This window comes from Acinonyx jubatus, chromosome A1 (assembly GCF_027475565.1).
Source record: "Acinonyx jubatus isolate Ajub_Pintada_27869175 chromosome A1, VMU_Ajub_asm_v1.0, whole genome shotgun sequence".
Taxonomy (NCBI): Eukaryota; Metazoa; Chordata; class Mammalia; order Carnivora; family Felidae; genus Acinonyx; species Acinonyx jubatus.
The window spans coordinates 6,115,345-6,135,674 of record NC_069380.1 but is presented as its reverse complement, the minus strand read 5'-3'; the positions used below and the strand labels follow the sequence as shown (position 1 = coordinate 6,135,674).

At 37.5% G+C, this 20,330-nt stretch overlaps 1 protein-coding gene across 5 annotated transcripts in view; it reads right to left on the bottom strand.

Annotated features, from left to right (window-relative positions):
- The window catches only part of CDK8 (cyclin dependent kinase 8), a 124,737-nt gene that overhangs the window by 16,059 nt on the left and 88,348 nt on the right, over positions 1 to 20,330 (bottom strand). For 3 of the 5 annotated variants that reach the window (XM_053209919.1, XM_053209959.1, XM_015083752.3), the window contains exons 5-12: positions 17,480 to 17,537; positions 14,981 to 15,112; positions 7,752 to 7,895; positions 5,196 to 5,265; positions 4,366 to 4,438; positions 1,524 to 1,621; positions 819 to 897; positions 541 to 699 (exon numbers count right to left, since the gene is read on the bottom strand). In XM_053209919.1, the coding sequence (XP_053065894.1) occupies positions 541 to 699; positions 819 to 897; positions 1,524 to 1,621; positions 4,366 to 4,438; positions 5,196 to 5,265; positions 7,752 to 7,895; positions 14,981 to 15,112; positions 17,480 to 17,537 (813 nt within the window). The remainder of the gene's footprint in view (positions 1 to 540; positions 700 to 818; positions 898 to 1,523; positions 1,622 to 4,365; positions 4,439 to 5,195; positions 5,266 to 7,751; positions 7,896 to 14,980; positions 15,113 to 17,479; positions 17,538 to 20,330) is intronic. The other 2 variants (XM_015083753.3, XM_027064583.2) reach the window with 2 other exon arrangements.

The window sequence follows — 20,330 nt, the reverse complement described above, 5'->3', positions numbered from 1 at the left end:
TACAACTTGACACTTGCCACTGTCCATTTCTGGAAATGAGAAAACTGGGAACATCTGAATGACTTACTCAAGGTTACCCAAAGTCAGTGGCTGGGCTGGGATTTGAAAGCCTGTGTGCTTAATCGTTATCGGTATACGGCTGTCTCAAAACAACAGACAGCACTGACTGAGCTGCTGCTACAAGTTAAGGCGCTAGGATTTATCACGGCTACTCTTACAACAGCTACCGGTTAGACTTGGCTACTCTCATTTTACAGACGAAAAACTAAAGCCGGGAAATGTCACATTGTCTGTCCAAGGTCACAGAGTTGATAAATGGCGTAGTTTAAGTTCGATCATTCTAGGCCTGTCTGGTTCAAAAGCCAGCTCCCTCTACTGTATCGGTCAGTGTTTCTCCATGCCAGTGACACTCGTGTCAGTGTCATTTCCCCAGGTACGTAAAAGTCAGCATTTTTCTTAATTATACTGCATTTCCCAAAGGTCACGAACCCACATACAAGTATGAATATGGCAAGCCAAAACAAAACACACTAGAAATACCTGATAGTCTGAGGTCATGATTAGTCCACCTGAGGTAGTGGTCGGAGGGACAACTCTCACTTTTTTCAACGGGGGTCCCTGTGTGTGACTGCTGTCTTGATTCCCTGGGTGACCAGTTCCATTAGTATGGTTATTGCCCTGCTGCTGCTGCTGGTTCTTCTCAATTGGTTAAACAGAAAAATAAAGTTCAACTCAGAAGGAGAACCAAATACAAGCAAAATTATCTTCACGGTCGCACTGGCCACAACGAGAGGCAGGAAATGTACTTTAATACTTACTTTGTCTCCTTTGTCATCAGGTTCTTCTTCTGTCAAAAATTCTCGTTTGGGGTAAGGGATCTGACAACCGGCAAAAACGCTGATCACAAAAAAAAAAAGGAGAAATGATTTCCAGTATGCTAATCGATATTTCAGATCCTTCATTTTAATCTTTTAAGGTGGGCTTTGCCTCCGTATTTGTAAAACCAGCACCCTTCCTGCAGCTGTGAAGAGATGACTCTTCTAACCTGTGACATTACAGCAGGCCGTGGGAGGGCTTTTCAGAACTCTATAAAAATAATTGATCATCGAATATGACTCAACTTCCTTCTGGCCCAGGCTTACTCTTTATGACTATACCCGAAATGTAGAGGCCAGCTGCAACGTCACTGCTCTTAGGGAACGAGATCTGCAGTTGGGAACACAGAGTGTGAGTGCAAGCGGTGAGCGGCCTCGGGGAGTCTGAGGGGGTGGCAGCACCCACACGCGACCCGCCACCACGTAACGGGAGTGCACCTGAAACCAGAGCCGGCAACGTCTCGCAAAGCGGGACACGGCCAGAGATGCCTAAATGACACCTCGGTCATCAGAGCTCATTTCTGGCTTATTGTGGGGATTTCCTCACGTCCTCTTGTCACAGGAGTGGCAACTTGGAGTTGGTAGCTAAAATAAAGCACGCTCCAAAAAATTCCATCGTGCTGGTGAATTAATACATGGGTCACTTACTCTGATGTAGGAAGCGGATCTTCTAAGAAGTAGGGATCCTGCATAGCCTGTTCTGAGGTAATTCGCTTAATTGGGTCCATGGTAAGCAACTTCTGAAGCTGAAACCGTAAGTCATAAAAACGTTACCGCGTTACTTCCCGTAGTCATCTCCTCGGACACATGTGCGAAGTGTATGTTTTTTGATGAAAATGCCACCATTTGAAGGTATTTATTCCCCCAAAGTAACAACAGGAAAACTTATTTTCTATTTAATGTAGTAATTCACATTTAGTCATTCTAATAATCATGATCTTACTTGGTTCTCCTTTCAGAAGTAACTAAACGTACGCCTTACTCCAAACCAATGATCCACATTATCTGAACTGCTTTGCCCAATTTAGGACAGAACTAAATTCTTGTCTTTTCTATTCTTTTTCTATTAAGGGGAAACATTATTATAACACAAATAATAAACTAGCCATGTGTGGCTATTTAGATTTAAATCCAAATTAACTAAAACCAAATTAAACTAAAAAAACAAAACAAAACAAAACAATTTCTCAGTCGTATCAGGTACACTGCTAGAGCTCAAGAGACACATGTGGGTAGAAGTTACCCTATGGGATAGCACAGATCATCAGAGAAAGCTCTCCTGGCCAGTGCTATCCTAGTCTAAATAAGTATGATGCTTGATACAGAACTTGTAAAGTACAGAGGGGTTATGAATGGGAGACTCCAAGGTTACTGCTTGGGTCAAGTCCTGACTTGACATTTATGAGCCGAATGACTCTGGACAAGGTGCTTACTCTCTTTGTAATCCCATCTGTCAAAGGGAGATTAACAATCGTGTCTACTACCAAAGGTTTGTTTTCAGGATTAAATGAGTTAATGTATGGAAAGCAAACATAATGGTACCTGGCACAAAGACAGTAAGTGTTAGCTGCTATTATTATTGTTATTGTTACCTTGCTACCTATAGAAATGTCGCACTCACGTGAAAATTCAGTATTTTTTGGTTAAAACATAGTTGACCGAAAGACTTTACGAACTAACGTATTTTATTATTTATTTATTTTAGAATGTTTGACTTTAACATGTGATTTAAGAGCTTATCTAAATAGTGGTCTCTCAGCTTCTCCTCTTTGATCTAATGCGGTGGTTTTCAGACGTCAGAGTACATCGGAATCACCGCTCGCGCACTTCCGAAAGCAGACCGCTGGCCCCGCTCCCAGAGCTCTGACTGGGATGTCTGGGCAGGGGTCCGAAGAGCTGCCTTTCCACCAAGTTCCCAAATGACTCTGGTGCGGTGGACCAGGACCACTCTTGAAAACCAACAGACGTGCTGAGACTTGATGGGAGAGGGCACAGAGGACAGAAGGACATAAAATATTCAGAAATACAGAAGAAATGCCGGGATGGCGAGATTTAAATTTAATTTTGATGAGATTTCAGTGGAAGTGCAGCTTCAATTTTAGAGTTGAAAGGAAAAGCATGGATTTGCCATTTAAAATAGTCAACAGTTTTAATGGAGTTACGTCCGAGTTTTCAGATGGGCCCACACAAGGTAGGTCACCCCAGCAAAAATGAGCAAATAAGCTGCAAGGGAAGTCTCTCTCTGGGATGTCAGTGGTGATGGTTATGAGAGCCACTTCAGACCATGTCAAAGAGCAGCAAACTGGGGGGAAGGAAGGGCAAACTGTGACTTTCAGTCTACCACTATTACCATTATTTTGCTAGAATAAATAATCTGTATGTTGAAGGATCTAACTTACCTTCCTATTTGGGTCCTATTTCAAGTACGTTATAAGAAACCATTATTTGGATAATAATATATTGTGTGCTAATAAGATAGGTTAAGTACTGCTTTTTAAGTTGCTAATAAGATATGAAATATAGGATATAGGACATGATATAAAAATAAGTAGAAGGTGTAGGAGCAGAAGCAGTAGACAGAGAAGAAAAAGCAGAAATAGAAGACATGTTTGCAAGTGGCCTGGTACTGTAATAAAGGAAAATATAATCTTTTCAAGGCAAAAAAAAAAAAAAAAAAAAAAATCCCACTTAATGAACTCATTTAAAAATACCGAGAATAAAGGATTAAAATTTTAAGCCAAATATAATACAGCCTGCTCCCCCAAATTTCCAAGTATGTTATATAACTTTCTTAAAAACATAAAGCTGAAAATCATTTTTAATTGTAATGATGTAAAAGTGGAAATTAAATTGTAAACAAATTTAAATCGGCAATAGTTGAATATAATCTCATAAATTATGATAGCGCATGGATTCTTTCAGTTTCTAGGTCAAATTATTTTTCCATTATACAGTAATAAATCACACAACTCTCATATTCTTCCAGAAAATGCAAACAGTGCACACCATCACTGAAGGACTTCTAATACCCAAGTCTGTAAGAGTATCTTGGGAGTTAAAAATTTTACAAACAATCTTTCAAAGATCTGAAATACAAAATAACCTGTAAAAATTATTTCTGAGCAGTGGGATGGTTTTTCTTTTAGATTCTTCGAAATATTTGGAACTTTTAAATAACTGATGAAAACCAATAAATGTAACTCTAAAAATGTTCTCGACAGCCTTGATACAAAGACAACCTTTAGAAAATCTAATATAACTGAACATCAGTCTGTTAAACCATGTTATGGGTTTGCAAAAACAAATATTTTCATGCCTTTACTAAGATGCACCAACCAGATGTCTGCATTTACCATTAAAGTACTCTAAATAAATAAATAAATAAAAATAAAGTACTCTAAGAGTGCTAAGTAACCATATAAAGTGACCCCAAAAAACCTCTGGTTGGGCTAATCAAGGGGAAAAAAAATTATTGTTCTCTAAAGCTTACCAAGTGGAATGCTTTACTATCTGGTTTAACTTTATGTTTTTCCATGTACTTGATAAGGCTGCAGTTGGTATACCTGAAAGAGAAATACTATGAAATACCTATTAGATTTTGAGGTTAATTTTACATCGGCTGAGGCTTTTCCAAACATTTTAATAACAACCGGTACAGAATATGTATAAAAAATGGCGTTATCGGCATAGCATTAGATCAATTTCATATTTCATTCATGCACACTAGTCACTTACGAATGGATACCACTGATTAAACACAAAATAATTTCATAAATAATATATACTGAATAGCATTTTTTATATGACTCTTATCTCAATAACTACAGGTCAAATGTTTAATTCAGTCTTTTAATATAAAGAAAAGTTTTTTTACATTTGTCACAGGCCTATAAACTGTCCTCTCTCCCAATTCTCTGATCTTGCATTGTAGATAAATGAAATATTCCTTCTTCTCTGCTAAAGCCTACGTAAAATGACTACACAACCCAGGTGGGGAGGCAAGTCAGTGCTAGCAAGGCTGGGTATTTCAGTCTCTTACTGCTTCAGCTATGATACTTTCACTGATGCCGCTTCCAGAAAGTAATAGGTACAGAAAGGGTTTTTTTCTACCCAAATTAGCTACTAAAATTAGCTGTTTATCTTCTTTATATCACGTAAACATCTTGAGCAATAAAGAATGCCATAATGTAAAATATTTATTAAGTAAATAAGTTTGTTAGCATAACCTTGTGTTCCGTATTCTGTCGAGTACTCAATCTTATACCTAAGTATTGTGGGAAAGCAGAAATCAAAAAAGGGTCTACTTTCTTTCCAACTTACGTATTTCTTCTGAAATCTTTCATTAATGTTGAATGTTCGGGCATCTTTTTTATATCTTCCCAATCTTTATCTGTGGAATACATTGATAACATTTTATGTTGTCTAGGTTCCTGTTCTCGAGAATTTTAACAAGAGTTACCTCAATTTTTATTACACGCCATACACTTTGACCTTCCATGAAAGCACAGATCTCAAATAACTGACTAGCTATAGAAACATCTTATCTTGACCTGTAAATACAATTCTCATCCCTTGCATAGCATTAGATCTCTATCTTTTTGAGTTTATCTTTTTAGTGCCTACTTTCCATAGAATTTACTATCAGTTACCTCAATTCCTTTTTTGCCTCAATTTCTATAAGTAGAGGGGAATAAGCTATTAGTAAATATTTCTATTATTAAATCATTCTATTTCTGTTTGTAAAACTACTTTTTCCCCTTTTCCACTCAATACCTTGGTTAAATCAGCAACCAATCTCTTCAATGACAAAGGTAGTATCTTTTCCCTCCATAGCTATAAGATGCACTTTAAAAAAAAAATATGACCCTCCTTACTTTCACTTTATTAAATACACTGCTTTACGTCAGCAATCAGTGTAAGCGACAACAACTGTCTGAAATAGAACAGGGTAGGACGTAACTAGTATGCAAAAAAGTCAGCTGGTGGCTTGGCTAGTTTCAATAACAGTAACAAAAACAACCCCAGCTACTAGGTACATTAGGTGGAAAATGTTTCAGTTAGTTCTGCTGGCCTTAGAGTTGCTCGAACAACGCATGCTAGACAGCTTGTTTTTTCCATCACTACCAATGGACTTTTACTGAGAGACTACCAGGTGCCGTAGTACAACAGGTAGCTTAATAGCTACCGTTAGTTTTTAAATGGCCTTCAGAGGTTTCCTTCCACTTACACAAACAGCTACTACCTATCCTCCATAAATATCACATATTGTAAAGTCAACTAAATACACAACTCCTGCATGGAATCTTCTCCTTATTTCCTTGCTCTGATTTCTCTATTTTGTCAATTTCTCAAGCTAGAAATCTTGATAATCTTTTACTTTTCCCTCAATTACACACTTCCTATAAACAATTCCATTTTTGTCCTTTACTTCCCATCCTTTTTTTTTTTTAATCACTTACACCTGGAGTACCGTGATACAGGCAAAGAGCTGGCTTGCAAGGCTTCGGTTCCCTCTCTTTAACTGACTTTTACCCACCACCACACGCTAATCTTTCTAAAATGGAACATAAACCACATCACTAGTTTTCAAGAATTTATCGTGGATTCTCTTGCACATTAAATCTAAACCCTGCTGCCTACTTTTCAAATTTCTTATAAGCTGAGCCTACTGTAACTATTGAACTACACATTAAGAATCATCTCCTACAGAAGCCACCCCCACTTTCACCTCCTTGTAAGCCATATTCCTTTGCCTCGGGCCTTAGAGATGGTGGACACATCCACAAGTGGGAAGAAAAGACCATTCTCCTCCACCTACTCCATCCATAGCTATTATTTAAACATTCTACTTAGAGTACCACAGTATAAACTCCAAGAAGGCAAGAGTCATGCCTGTTATATCAACAAGACTGTATGCATAACTCAGTGCCTCCACATGGCAGGTACTCAAATATTTAGTGAATAAATACAATTCCCATCACAAAAAAGCAGTCTTCACAGAACTGTTGACCAATTCTGCAGAAAGGTAGTATTTGTGTTAACACTCCAACAAGGGAATGAGAAATTATAACTCCCAGGTATTTCTGCATTCGGTATCTTGAGTTACCCTGACCTGAGAAAACTTCCTAATGAGAAACCATTTCTAATAAGTACCTCACTAGCCAATGTTATGTATGTGTTTTAAGCAAATATCCATTATTCTAGACTTCTGGGCAGTTTTTGGTGACTGATGAACTACCATTCTGTGGTATAACAAGGGATGGAGACACAGCTGGTGAGGTCTAACGCCTGTGATGAGACACCTTAACAACTTTCTCCCTGCCACTAATCAGTGCACGCAAGGTTGCTGTTCTAATAGAACACTTAAAAGAATGTTCTTACCAGCCAGGGTGATAGAGCAAAAATATTCTATGTTTCGTATTATTCAACATAATGTGATTCTGTACAGTGCCCTAAATGTAAATATGTTCAAAATTTACACTCAAATCCCAAGTAATGGCATTATTATACGCACTGCCGGACCAAAATACATACTACTGAATTTTATTTATAGTTTCCCCTGGTAAGAACTAAAGGCACCTTTTAATACAGACATCGCAAACATGTTATCATTTCAAATATTAAACAACAAAACAAAACAAAATAAAATGAAACAAAAATGTACTCCTCGAATTCAGAAGACCCACAAATATCTTTACGCTAATAGGTGAACTCTAAATTTTGCTATTTCTAAGGATCTTTGATTAATGCAAGTCACAAATATAAAGAACTGAGTAAGAGTGGCTTTCATCAGCTTAAGATACACACCTTTCCAATGAAGATATCTAAGTTTAAACAACAGTGATTTAAAAACAAAAACAAAAACATAATGTGTACCTGCAGGAAATCCCATTACATTGAATATTCTGTCCAGCTGGTCATGGTGATAAGGATTACTAGTTTTGATGTCCTCTTGTCGACAGTGAAATATTGGTTCTGACGTTAGTAGTTCTGCAAATATACACCCTATAGCCCAAATATCTTTAAAACAAAAAGAAAAAAAAAAAAAAAAGAAAAGAAAAAAAAAAGGAAAGGAAAAAAGAAAAAGAAAGGAGGAAAATAAAGTGGTTCTTTCCAAAAGAAAATGCATTTTTATCGTGGTGGGGAGTGGTTGTTTCTTGTTTTCCTAATAAGTCATATTAATTCCTAAAGCAATTATAATTTAAAATATCATGGAATACTGTTTGTAAATATATTCCCACCCAATCCACCCCAATTTTTCATTCACTATTATACCTCCATTCCACCCAGTGGCTTCATCCCAAATTCAAATCAAATTTATTACCTACATTTTTGGCAATTTTTAAATGCTTCAAACATTACCTTATCTATGAAATACATACAAAGCTACATATGGAGCACAGGAACCACAAACAAACAAAATTAAACAAAAAATAAAACAAAAACAAGAAAACCCAAATAGCCTTTGAAATTGGGCATACTTGCCCAAAAAAAGTCAGCACAATTTTTTGAGGTAAAAATATTTTTTCTTCACCTAGTTTATGTACTTGCTAATTTGTAAAGTCTAATGATTATTCTCTCATGCAAGCAAGGTCATATTCCAATAAGAAAAAGACAGTGCCTGACCTCAAATATTCTAATGAAATCACATTTCTACTTGAACAGCTTTTTTTGTTCAAAGTATTTCTTTATGCTACAGTAGCATTAGATTTTCCAATTTAATAAAGACAAGAAAACAGGGAGCAGAATTCTACTTCAAGAGGCACAAAGGGTATAAACTCACTGGAATTACTTATAAAAGCCAGGCAAATGTATGCCTCCTTAACCCAACAAATTCCTTTGATTCACTTTAAGATATAGGCTAACTTTCATTCAGACTGAACTTTTACTCAACAGAACTGTTATTAGTAGAAGAAAGAGCTACATGCCAGTTTAGAATTTAAAACTGAAACTATTTAGTTTCCACTCTTGAGAAAGCCCTAAGCCAACAAGGTTGACTTCTCCATACTAGTAAGTACAACAGTGTGTATATAGCAGACACTCAGTCAGTGGTTTTTGACTGATCTTATAACCATGGTAAATAGAAATAATGATAGAGGGAAAAATAAAAATCACTGTTTTATTAAAGGCAATTAATCAGGTATGTTAATAACTGTCACATAAATAGAAAATGAGAAAAAATGTTAATTTACAAATTCGCTGAGAATTCCTAAACTCTAAAACTGGAATATAGATCTTGAATGTAAAACTATCACATGTACATTTCAGAGTAACAAGTTAATCGCCTATTTATTAGAGATTACACAACACACTGATGACAAGCGATTTTTAAAAATGACGCTGTGTTTGCGTATCAGTTTTCTCCCATATCAGAGAACCAAGTCAGTCAATACCACCATATGGAAAAGTACCAAGAAACACAAGCCAAACTATATTATTTTTAGTGTCAGAAAGTACACGGAAAAAATGATTTTGTGATTATTCTCTTTACATGTGTGCCAAATAAATAGCTTGACCTATGATAATCTCAATCAAAGGGAAGGGAGACAAACTAAGTAGCATCACAAAAAGGGGCTGATGGGTCAGTCTGCATGTGTAAAACTCTACTCACAGCACCCAAAAGACCGGACAACTCATTCTGGTTAGCTATGAAAAATTCTAAAGAAGAAAACAAACTAGGTAAAGGAAGATGAAGGCAAGTAAGTCGTGTAGCTATCCTTAAAGCTACATTGCTTCCAAAATAAAAAGTCAGAAAGTAGGACGAAATAGTTTATTAAGCCCTGCCTAACCTTATAAGCCCTAATACCCCTTTGTATCTTTTCTATTATCTCTTACCTTTTAGCAATCTCATCATCCTTCCTTTCTTCAAAATCCTGATCCAGACATTAATCAGAAAGTTAAGTTAGCTACAAGCAGGCTATTATCTCAGATAAATTTCTAAATCTGTGTAAATAAGTCTCTCCTTCCTATCTTGCCTGATTTTTTTTTTTTTTTTGGATTGTGCCAAGTTCATGAAAAAGTCCCTCCCTGTTCTCACCTCCCTGCCTATGTCCTTCTAGAAGACTTTCCAAGGTAAAAAAAACCTATGTATCTCATCTCCTTCTCAGAATTTGTAATACTTGTGTATAGCTACTGAACTAACCAGCCAAAGTAGATAGGAATTAGCATGCCATGTAGACCCAAGGGAATGGGGACTTGTTAAATAATGTATTAATCAATAGATGTATTAATAGCAAGTGTCTACCTTAATTAAAGAGTAAATTCTCATTTCTCTTTATCTTATAATGCATTTCCCGCTTAACAGAATGCCACATAATCAGGGGGCATTCAGTTATTTGAGAACAAACATCTGAGTGTACCATACTTGAGTAAAATTTTAAGACTGCGTTAGTGATGATTAAAAACTGAAACTCCTCTTTCAGCCTGGTCTACAAAGTCAACCAAACAAAACCCCAAAATACTTAAAACTGAATTAAACTTTGTCACTGGGAGTACAATGTTTACTGACCCATTATTTACTCGCTCTGGTTTAATGATTCGGCTTGCAGTTCTACAGAAGTGGGTAAAATCTGTTGGCGACAGCGGGTGGGGACAGCATTTCTCTCTATGCTCTTTTGCTGCTTCTTAATATCCTTCAGTGTAACATAATCCACTAACTACACTAGCAGATTTCACCCTTCTAAAGGATGCCCCTGAAACGAACTACTGAACAAGTAATCTGTGCATCAACTACAAAGGTTCTTCTATCAGCTGCTCAAACCACAATGATCTGACAGGGAAGTAAAAACACCAGGCAAGTTCTTTGATAAGTAGCTTTCGCTGTGTGTGGTGTGTGGAATTTGTTGAATACTTTAATGGACCCTTAGGCTACTTACACAGGTAATAGGAGGAATGCGAAAGTGGTGGGGAGACTGGAATCAAGGAAGAAGTTTCCTTTTTTATTCCCTTATTCTATTTTTAAAAATTTGTGTTAAAAATGGTTTATGTATGATTTCTCGCTTTCAAAAAAGTAATTTGAAAGATATCTATATTGTAACACTTTTGAGTCAATGTCTGCATAAAAGAAAAGGGCTTTCCAAGATTGATCCTGGCCAAGTCAGGTATTCATGGGGTGGGGACCACCACCACAAAGGGTCTGGCACTGACCTTGGTTTCAATCATCTACGCTCCAGTCAGTCCCCTCTGCAACTTCCCTCCCTCAGAAGCAATTGTTTTATCCAACGTCACAGAACTTTTGGATTTAAACGGGAATCTAGGAGATGATCTAGGCTAAATTCTCACTTTCAAAAAATGAGGCTAAAGAACTAAATCTTTGCTAAGGGCGAGCATGAGCGCGTATACACCGCCCTCCCGCCCCACCGAGTGACGGAGCTAAGGCTACAAGTCAGATTAAGTTGCGTACGTTTTGGCTTCTCTTGTTTCTCTAACAGTTATCCAATGAATTTTGATGATGAGAGGGAGTAAAAGGGGAAAAATATGAAGAAAGGCCTTCTCCTTTCCAAATTATAAAGCGATTTGGACAACTGGCTGGTAGTTTAGCTTTGTGACAAGCAGCCCTGCATCAAAACTGCCAGACTAGAGATTGTCCTCGTGAATAGTAACAGGTTATACAAACTGCAGTGTTCACAATAAAATGTTTCTGGAGAAAAAGATAATAAACAGTTTAAGTCAGAGACACAAGCTTCTGTGATGGTGTATTTTTTACTTAATTTCAATCCATTCAGAGTCTCAAGTTTTCAGTTGATAACAGCTAAGATTAGGCAATAACTTCTTTGTATAGTCTGTTAATATGTCTTATCAAAAATAACCCTGCTCTTACATATTCATTTCTAGATGGAAAAAATAGCTATGCATCATATTAGTTTATATGCTAAGCACTTAGAACACACGTATAAAAAAGATAACTAAACATGTGCCTAGGTAATAATATGTACCCCCAAAACAGGACTAGCTTCAATAACTTTTACTTTTCCTTCTTTGTAACTGACTTTTCAAAAAGTATTCTATTTTGGAGTAATTTCAGATTTGTATAACAGCCACAAAGCACAGAGAAGTCCCATATCTCCCTCACTTAACTTTATCTACCTTTATTTTTCTATAAAATGAAATTGATGTCAAAGCAGGTACAAAGATTAGTGAACATAAAGATTTTCTGAAGGCACCTGGGTGGCTCAGTCAGTTAAGTGTCCTTTTGAGTCTTGATTTTGCCTCAGGTGATGATCTCACGGTTCGTGAGTCTGAGCCCTGCGCTGGGCTCCGCGCTGAGAGCGTCTAGCCTGCTTGGGATTGTCTTTCTGCCCCTCCGTAGCTCATGGGCTCTGTCTCGCTCTCTCTCAAAATAAATAAATAACCTTTTAAATTAAAAAAAAAAAAAAAAATTTTTTTCTGAAGAAAGACATGTTGGGCTCAGATTAAGACAGGGGAATAATCACAAGTATTTCTTCTTTTCCCTCATTTATATACACTGAAATGGCAGCAACGTCCTTTCTGAACAGGAGGAAATCACTGGGGACAGGATTCGCTCATTTATTCAACAGAGAGTACCGAGTTCTCACTGTGTACCCTGTAGGCACTGGCCTACCAGGGTGACCAGCTGGGCAACATCTATCTACTTTAGTGGATTTTAGATACTGTTCAATGTTACCACGGCAGTAAGCTAGAAGTTGGATGGGGAAGGCAGGGTGACTGTATGATCACAGCTCTCCCTGAAGAGGTAGCGTTTTGACCAAGATCTGAATGAAAAAAAAAAAAAAAAAAAAAAAGAGACTGGCTATATGAAGACCTGATTTGGCAGAGATATGTAAGAACACTTCTGGAAGCTGGAAGGCAGATGGAACAGCTCAGAGAAGACCGTAGGCCACAGTATTATTGCCGAGTGGGAAGCAGGCCTGTCCTGTACAACTTCGTGAAGAGTCTGTCCTTACAGCACCAGTTACAAAGTCTGTATTCTATAAACAGTTCATTCTCCTTCCCCTAGTCCCCTCTGCTGCCCTGGGGCTATACAAAACTTGGGCCCAAAGTGGAAAGACTCTTCCCTTAAAGAATCTGAATGGACTCAGGGCAAAGACTCGTGCATGCTGACACTTGGGGATCCCCCTGTTAAAGTTCTCTGCTAGATTACCCTAACGTCTGCCAATCAACGAGCCCTATGATCTGTGTACACAAAGTTTGCAAGCACCTTTCTGTTAACGTGACTCTTACATATGAAGAGACAGGCAAGGATCAAGAACACGACGTGTGGAAGGAAGACACCAAGACAAATTAATAAAAAGGGAGCCTATAAAGAAAACACAGGTAATTATTCCAGGAATACAGCACTGTCCTCACAGATATTCAAGAAGCTTCTTTCCATAAGACAAAAAATTAACAGAGAATAAGAAGGGGTTCTAGGAAAAAAAAAGACAAAAGCAGAAAAACAGAAGAAAAGTGGTATAAAGGATTACCCCCAGGAGTCCAATATCTGCCCATACTCAGTTTAGGAAAGAGAAACACAGAAGGCAGACAGAAGGAGGGGTGCCTGGGTGGCTCAGTCGGTTGAGCATCTGATTTCAGCCCAGGTCATGATCTCACGGCTTGTGAGTTCGAGCTCCGTGTCAGGCTCTGTGCTGACAGCTCGGAGCCGGGAGCCTGCTTCCGATTCTGCGTCTCCCTCGCTCTCTCTGCCCCTCCCCTGCTCATGCTCTGTCGCTCCTGTCTCAAAAATAAATAAACATTAAAAAAAAGTTAAAAAAAAAAAAAAAAGAAAGTAGACAGGATGAAATCAAAAGACTAGTGTAAGAGTTTTCTACAGACTTTCCACTATGAACTTCAGGATGAACGTGCTCACCAAGGAGCCAGCACATTACTGTGCAATACAACGATAAGAATTCTTATCTGTTTTCAGAAAGAAAAACCACTGAAGTAATCCACCAATGAATAAGACTGGCATGAGACTTCATTAGCGACACTAATTATACAAGACAATGGGGGAGCATCATCAAATTTTGAAGGAAAATTATTTTGTACTTAGAATTTTAAAGCTGGCCAAACTGCATGATACAGTATGACACAGGCATTTTTCAGAAACACAAGAACTAGAAAATTTACCTCCCTTCCAAAGCAAGTTACTTGAGAATATGCTATAGCAAAATAATAAAGCCAAGAATGAAACATATCCAACACAGAGGAATTAAAAAAAAAGAAAAGCCAGGATTAAAATCAATCCAGAATACAGCAAAGCATAGATGACTTCAGGATGGAGTTAACCAAGGGACAGAAAAAAAGCAGGCTCGATGTCATTCTGGAGAACGCAGAGCAGGTTAAATAAGCAATAAAAACACACAATAAAGGAGAAAAGAAAAGCAAAGCACATAAGAAAAGTACTCGATGATAAAATTCAGCCAAATAAAATGAGGCGGAATAAAGACTCGGTAATGGAAAAGAGGTGGTCAAAGGACTGTGGTAGTTGAGCACTGAATTCATTATAATACACAACCTGAGAATAAATGGTGGGAATTACAGCTGGCAAACAAAATTAATGTCATAAACATCAACAAGCTAGTAATAATAACGATGACAATGACATTTCTAAGATAGCTTATAAACTGAGAGGTCGGTGTGGAGGAAGTACAAGAGTACTCATTTCCCAGTCGTTCATTGTAGGGAGGTAACCAACACAGTCAAAAATTGAAAAGTGAATTAAGATGTTTCCAACTCCTACTTTTTCCATAATTTTTTCCCCTTAACTCTAAGGGGATCTTTTAGAAGTTAATATTTCTTTTGCTGAAAGAAACATTTGTCTGAAGCTTAAGGGTTTAGAAATTTTACTGTGCTTACTTCTCTTTTCAAGTAAAATTAAATTTAAAATACACGTTTACTTAGAATGCATAGTATGATCCCATATGTTTTAAAAGTTTTAAAATATCTATTTATCTGTCAGAGAGAGATGCTTGAAATAATACCCTCCTAATGCTAATAATGGTATTTCTAGGTAAAAGAATTTTAGGACCGTTTTTGTTCTTACTTTTATAATTTTCTGTATTTGATTTACTATATAGAAATATGTATATTTTACAACAACAAAGCCACTTTTTAAATGTCATGGAATTTTAATTAGTTCTACTCACCAATAGCTTTGGTATAATGTCTCGCTCCAAGAAGTAATTCTGGGGCTCGGTACCAGAATGTTACGACTACTGGATCCAAATCTGCTAAAGGCTTCAAAGGTGAATTAAATAATCGGGCAAAGCCCATATCAGCTGTAAAAAAAGATAATAATAATGTTGAGTCAATAGATTTTTACAAATTTAATTGACTACTCTAATTTTACCATTGTTATTTCATAAGATAGGAAAAAAGTGCTAAATTTGCAGGGCAGGGGGAGTGGATGGGGGGGGGGGGCACCAAAAACGTTTCATCCCTTTCAACAGCCTAAATATAAACCAAGTTTGAGATCTTCAATCTTGGCAAACTCTTGTCATTTGCTCTTCACCTGGGTTACAGAGAGGCTCTGCTATCAGAGGTCAAGGGTGACCCTACTCCCCTGGGCAGATTTCTTTCCACCTGTCGCACCAATGCTGGGGACAGGGTTGTTAAGCTGCACGTCCATTCTTTGTACTGGTAATAAGCATTGAGACACCAGATCAGTTACAGTAAGGCCTTCCATTATTTGCATCAATAAGCCTTGTTCACTGGGATCATCAGAAGTTGACGATACAGTATGTTAACACCACTATTTCCCCCCATTTATTTTGGCTGAATTTTATTAGCTTAACTTTAAAGATTCATAGTAACTTTTTTAAGCTGGAAAAGACTTTTTAAAGGCCATCTAGTTCAATCGCCTCCCTTTTTTAAGAGGAAAAAAGAAGAAATTTTCAAAAGAAGAAATTAAATGATTTGACAAATGTCATAAACTCCTAGCTCAGAACGGGAGCTGTGGCATTTGACACAGTTTAGTAAGTACTGTAGTTATTCAGGCATGGCTGTTTGTCCTACTACACTGTAATCTTAAAGGCAAAAACTGTCTTTTTTCATCTGTGTCTTTTAGAATCTACTGTCAGTACACGTAGCTTTTGTCAAATACATGTTGAATGAACAACCAATATTTATACCACCTATCAAAAATGTCAAGACTTATCCACCGTTTGTTTGGTTTTGCTCTCCTAATATACATTTTTAATGAAGTAGGCCCTTGTCTAACCTACTCAATTATGGAGGTTAAAAAAAAACAACACAGAAATTTGGCAAAGAATTAAAAACATGACTCACATTACTAAATACTGGTTTATAGAAGAACTAATATTTCTTCTTAAAGGAAAATGCTTTAAGTCACTGGTATCCCCCCAAACTTGCTAACATCATACACATTATATAGAAGTATAATTCCAAACTAGATTTTAATTTGTTATATAAGATCTCCCCAAATCTTATAGTAAAACCATGCCTATAACTACTAGTTGGCTGAATCTTTTCTATTTTGCATGCTTTGAACTTACATTTGAACTTGATGCAACCAAATTGGGCTTTTTAAAACACAAGTAAGGACTTAATAGCATTTGGTGACTCTATGGTAAGTACTGACAGGGCCTAGCTCTTAAAGGGAGTCAATGACTAGGAGCACTTTGAGGTGCATCAAATGTTGTGATACTAAAAAATTTGCAAGGTTTGTACGATAAAAGAACATTCTAAGAGTCTAATTAAAAGCGTAAAGTGAGATCTGGGGACTTTATAGGGGAGGACAGGGAAGAGGGATTAGCAACACCTAGGTTTTTCTTTGTTGGCAAAGTGGTACAAATCAGATGATAATTCGGATCTATATTAAATCTTCAATCAGAAATCACTATTTACTTTTTTGTATACTCCCACAATCCTGCTGCCTTTAAATGTAATTTAGTTACAACATTTCTTCTACCCACACACAAGACAAACTAAATAAATGCAACAAACACAACTTGGAAAAGACAATGAAAAAAATAACCAGTTAGAATAAATAAATTTTAGTTCTATCTTTATAGGTACCAAACCAGAAATGGGTAAAGTTTTGCTTTCATATATAAGAAAACAGAGCTATTAGAAAACACGCCAAGGTATAGAATACTTGTTACTTTTTTTCCCCCATCAGGCAAAGGCCTTCTATAGTCAGACAGGCTAGTTTGAACTTAAGGTTCTGTACCTATCCAGCCTTAACGGTTTTCCTAGTTGGTAATTTCTGATCTAGACAAGGTCAACAGAGGCATATGTTCTGATCTAATCTGGCTCAGGTGAACAGAACTGATGGTATAATTACTAGTACGCTGTATGCCCTTGTGACTAAAGGTGAGGCTGGCTTCTAACAGGGATAGAAGCCACTCACCTCTATAGGCTATTTTTAATGAACGCAAAGGTTTCTAAGAAACTTCCATGGTTTATTTTATAATTAGAACACTTCAATCTCTAAGGATTGTCTGACACCTTTTAAGAGTGTGAAACATTTTTCACTTTTAATGTAAACTCTTTAGAAATGGCTTTGATCAGATGGAACTACATGAATATATGCATATTATTACAGCAAAAATTAGAAGTGATACAGCTGCCTGCAAAAGTTTTAAAAGAGTGCTACGCTGTGACTTATCAAAGATAAAACATACCAATTTTTACTCTTCCTCGCTCAGGACCTTCACCCATAACTAAAATATTAGCAGGTTTCTGTGGAAACAAAATAGTGTTTTTTTTCAGTAGACAGTAGTGGTTTCTTTTAAATAGACAATATGCCAATATAACATAAATCCACCTTTAAAAAACCTCATTTACTCAAAAATTTAAATCGAACACAGGAAGTCACCAAGGAAACTTTGTGTATATATGCAAAGCAATATGCAAACTTCATGAAGGCCCAAATATGGCAGTGCTCTTCTGCATGTAGAGCGAAGGCTTTTCTTGGCCCTTTTATCAGTCTGTTTTCACTACTGTGGAGCATCTGACAGGAAGTTTAAATATTGTGCTTCCTGCCAACTTATATATAAAATGCCCTGCAACTTTAAGGGAAAATGTTATCTTCAAAGATGACTTCAATCTAAGTAAAAGGAAGGAGGGAAGGAGCCACCTGATATCTCTGTTCTTTTCTTTTGAAATGGCAAAGTATGTACCTATGTTTAAACAAATAAATTCTAGAGAAATCAATTTACTAAAGTCTTTCCTACATGAATTAGCAAAGTTAAGAGGAATTTTCTATGACCTCAATGGCTTCGAGGTTTTTATGTTTAAATAAAAAGAGAAGCTAAAATTTAAAGGGAGATTTTACAGAAGTAAAATTTCAGACAGTGTTATAGTCTCTAAATTAACTGTCATCTACAATCTGTTAGAGTGAGTGATATCTACTATACTGACATGTGAGGTTCGCCCCCTCCTCGGCAAGAAGTAAGAAGAGGGGAAGAAGGAAGGGAAGGGAAGGGGGTCACGGGGGGAGAGCAACCCCCAAAACTTTCTCACCCTGCTAGCCTGTCTACTTGGTCTTTAATTCTACCAGTCTGCTAAACAGAAGTGAAACTAGATCAGAACGCCCTTCAAACAGATCAAAGGAACCTTAAAACTAAAGATTTTTATGAAAGCTGTTTACAGTAGTAACCAATTCACAGGCTTGCCTAACCATATTTGGTAACAGCCTCCATGCTATTACTGACAAAATGGAACATAGAATATATTATTCTATCAACTACTACAGATCAAAAATTTTTCCCCAGTAAAAAGAAAAGAACTGCTGAAATGGTAGCATATACATTTCAGAAATTGCAACTCCCTACATATTTCAAGGTGCGGAAACTAGGCACCAGAGAGATTAAAGGACTTGCCCTGTAAGTATAATCTACAAGATTGGGGCAACAGTAGAATCTACCCCATGTCTTAAGCCTAATGCTCCCTTCCTAATATATCATTTTGAAAGTAACTTTGTGAATCAAGTTTTTCAATTAATGCATACTATAATAACAATAACAATGATAATGATAATGTTTCCTTCAAGAAAAAGGTTTTGGAACCTCTATCATTAACACACACACACACACACACACACACACACACCTGACCCCCTGGGATAACCTGCAAGGTACCAAAAGGAAGTACAGCACTAACAATACTCCCCAGGAGCTACCTGTAACTACTGCCAAGCACAAATAAAATTGCTTTTGTGCACGATGTTCATCAATCACCCCTGGGTTACACTCTGCAGAGACTTTCAGAGCTCAGCCTACTTCAAAATGAAGTCAGATCTCTGAGACTAGTGTAAAGTGTTGAAGGCCCAGGAGGGCTTTCCAAGAGGAATCAGGCAGCATTTCTACTTGGCAGAGGGAAGAGGCTTGCTCTCAACTACCAATGTGGGCTTAGGAGGGAACTTCCATGCCTGTGCTAGAACTCTCTTATGGTCCACTGGGGCAGAACTCCCTAAACATCTCTTGAACCCATTCCCTACTCTTTAGCCCCAGTAGGATTCTTTTCCCATCAAATCCATCTTCTGCAATGTGGCCAGGGTCACCTTTCTAAGAGAGGAAGCTGATCATGTGACTCCCTTGCCTAAAATCTTCCACAGCAACACGGAAAATTCTTACAAGATTGGGTGAAAACAGCACAACACAAAATGATATATAGACTGTGATTACAAGTAGGTTTTTAAAAAAGTACAATGAGTAAGAACTAGAAGAACCGAAAGAGTTGGTGACAGTGGTGTAGGTGAACCTTTCAAAAGTCTTTGAATTCTTTTGCCATGCCTTATTACTAAAATATTATTTCTACTTTAGCCTCTCACCACCTGTGAATAAGACCCAAAGTCCTTATGAGGGGATGCAAGGCACCTGCAAGCTCATTCCCACCAATCTTTCCCGTCCCACCTGCCACCACCCACACTGTTCCTGCCACACTGTTTTCAGTGTCCTGTGACTAGACCTTTCAAAACTAAGTCACTGCTATCCCATTACTTCTGTCCCCAAAGACCTTTCCTTTGTTATCTGGCAAAATCTGATTCTCTCCCCACACCCCCTTAATGACATAAATAGTACACGAATACATTCTGATTGTAAACAATTCAGACCATAAAGTCACGTCTAAACTAAACGTTAAAGACCCTTCCTTCACCCACGGCTCCTGCTCCTCAGCCATACCCTAAGTCCCACCCCCTTCTCCAGAGATGCAGGTTGCTTAACTGGTTTGCTGTGATGGACTTTTACCACACTTCAATGCTCAATCCTAAAATGCAATCTCCATATCTGGCAAGAGCAGAGCACATGGACATCTCTCTCCTCCTTTTATTTTAGATGTAGTGGAAAATCTTTTTTTTTTTTTTTCTTACTCATTCAGCAGCTGGGCCCATAGCTGAGAAGCCCTAGGGTGAGTGGCATCAGTCAGCATGCTACAAGGTAAAGGGGGACAAACACCCTCTCTTGCTCCTCATTCTGTTCTAGACTCATCAGACTGCTCGAGTTCCACACTTGGGTTTCAGCATGGGGTGGG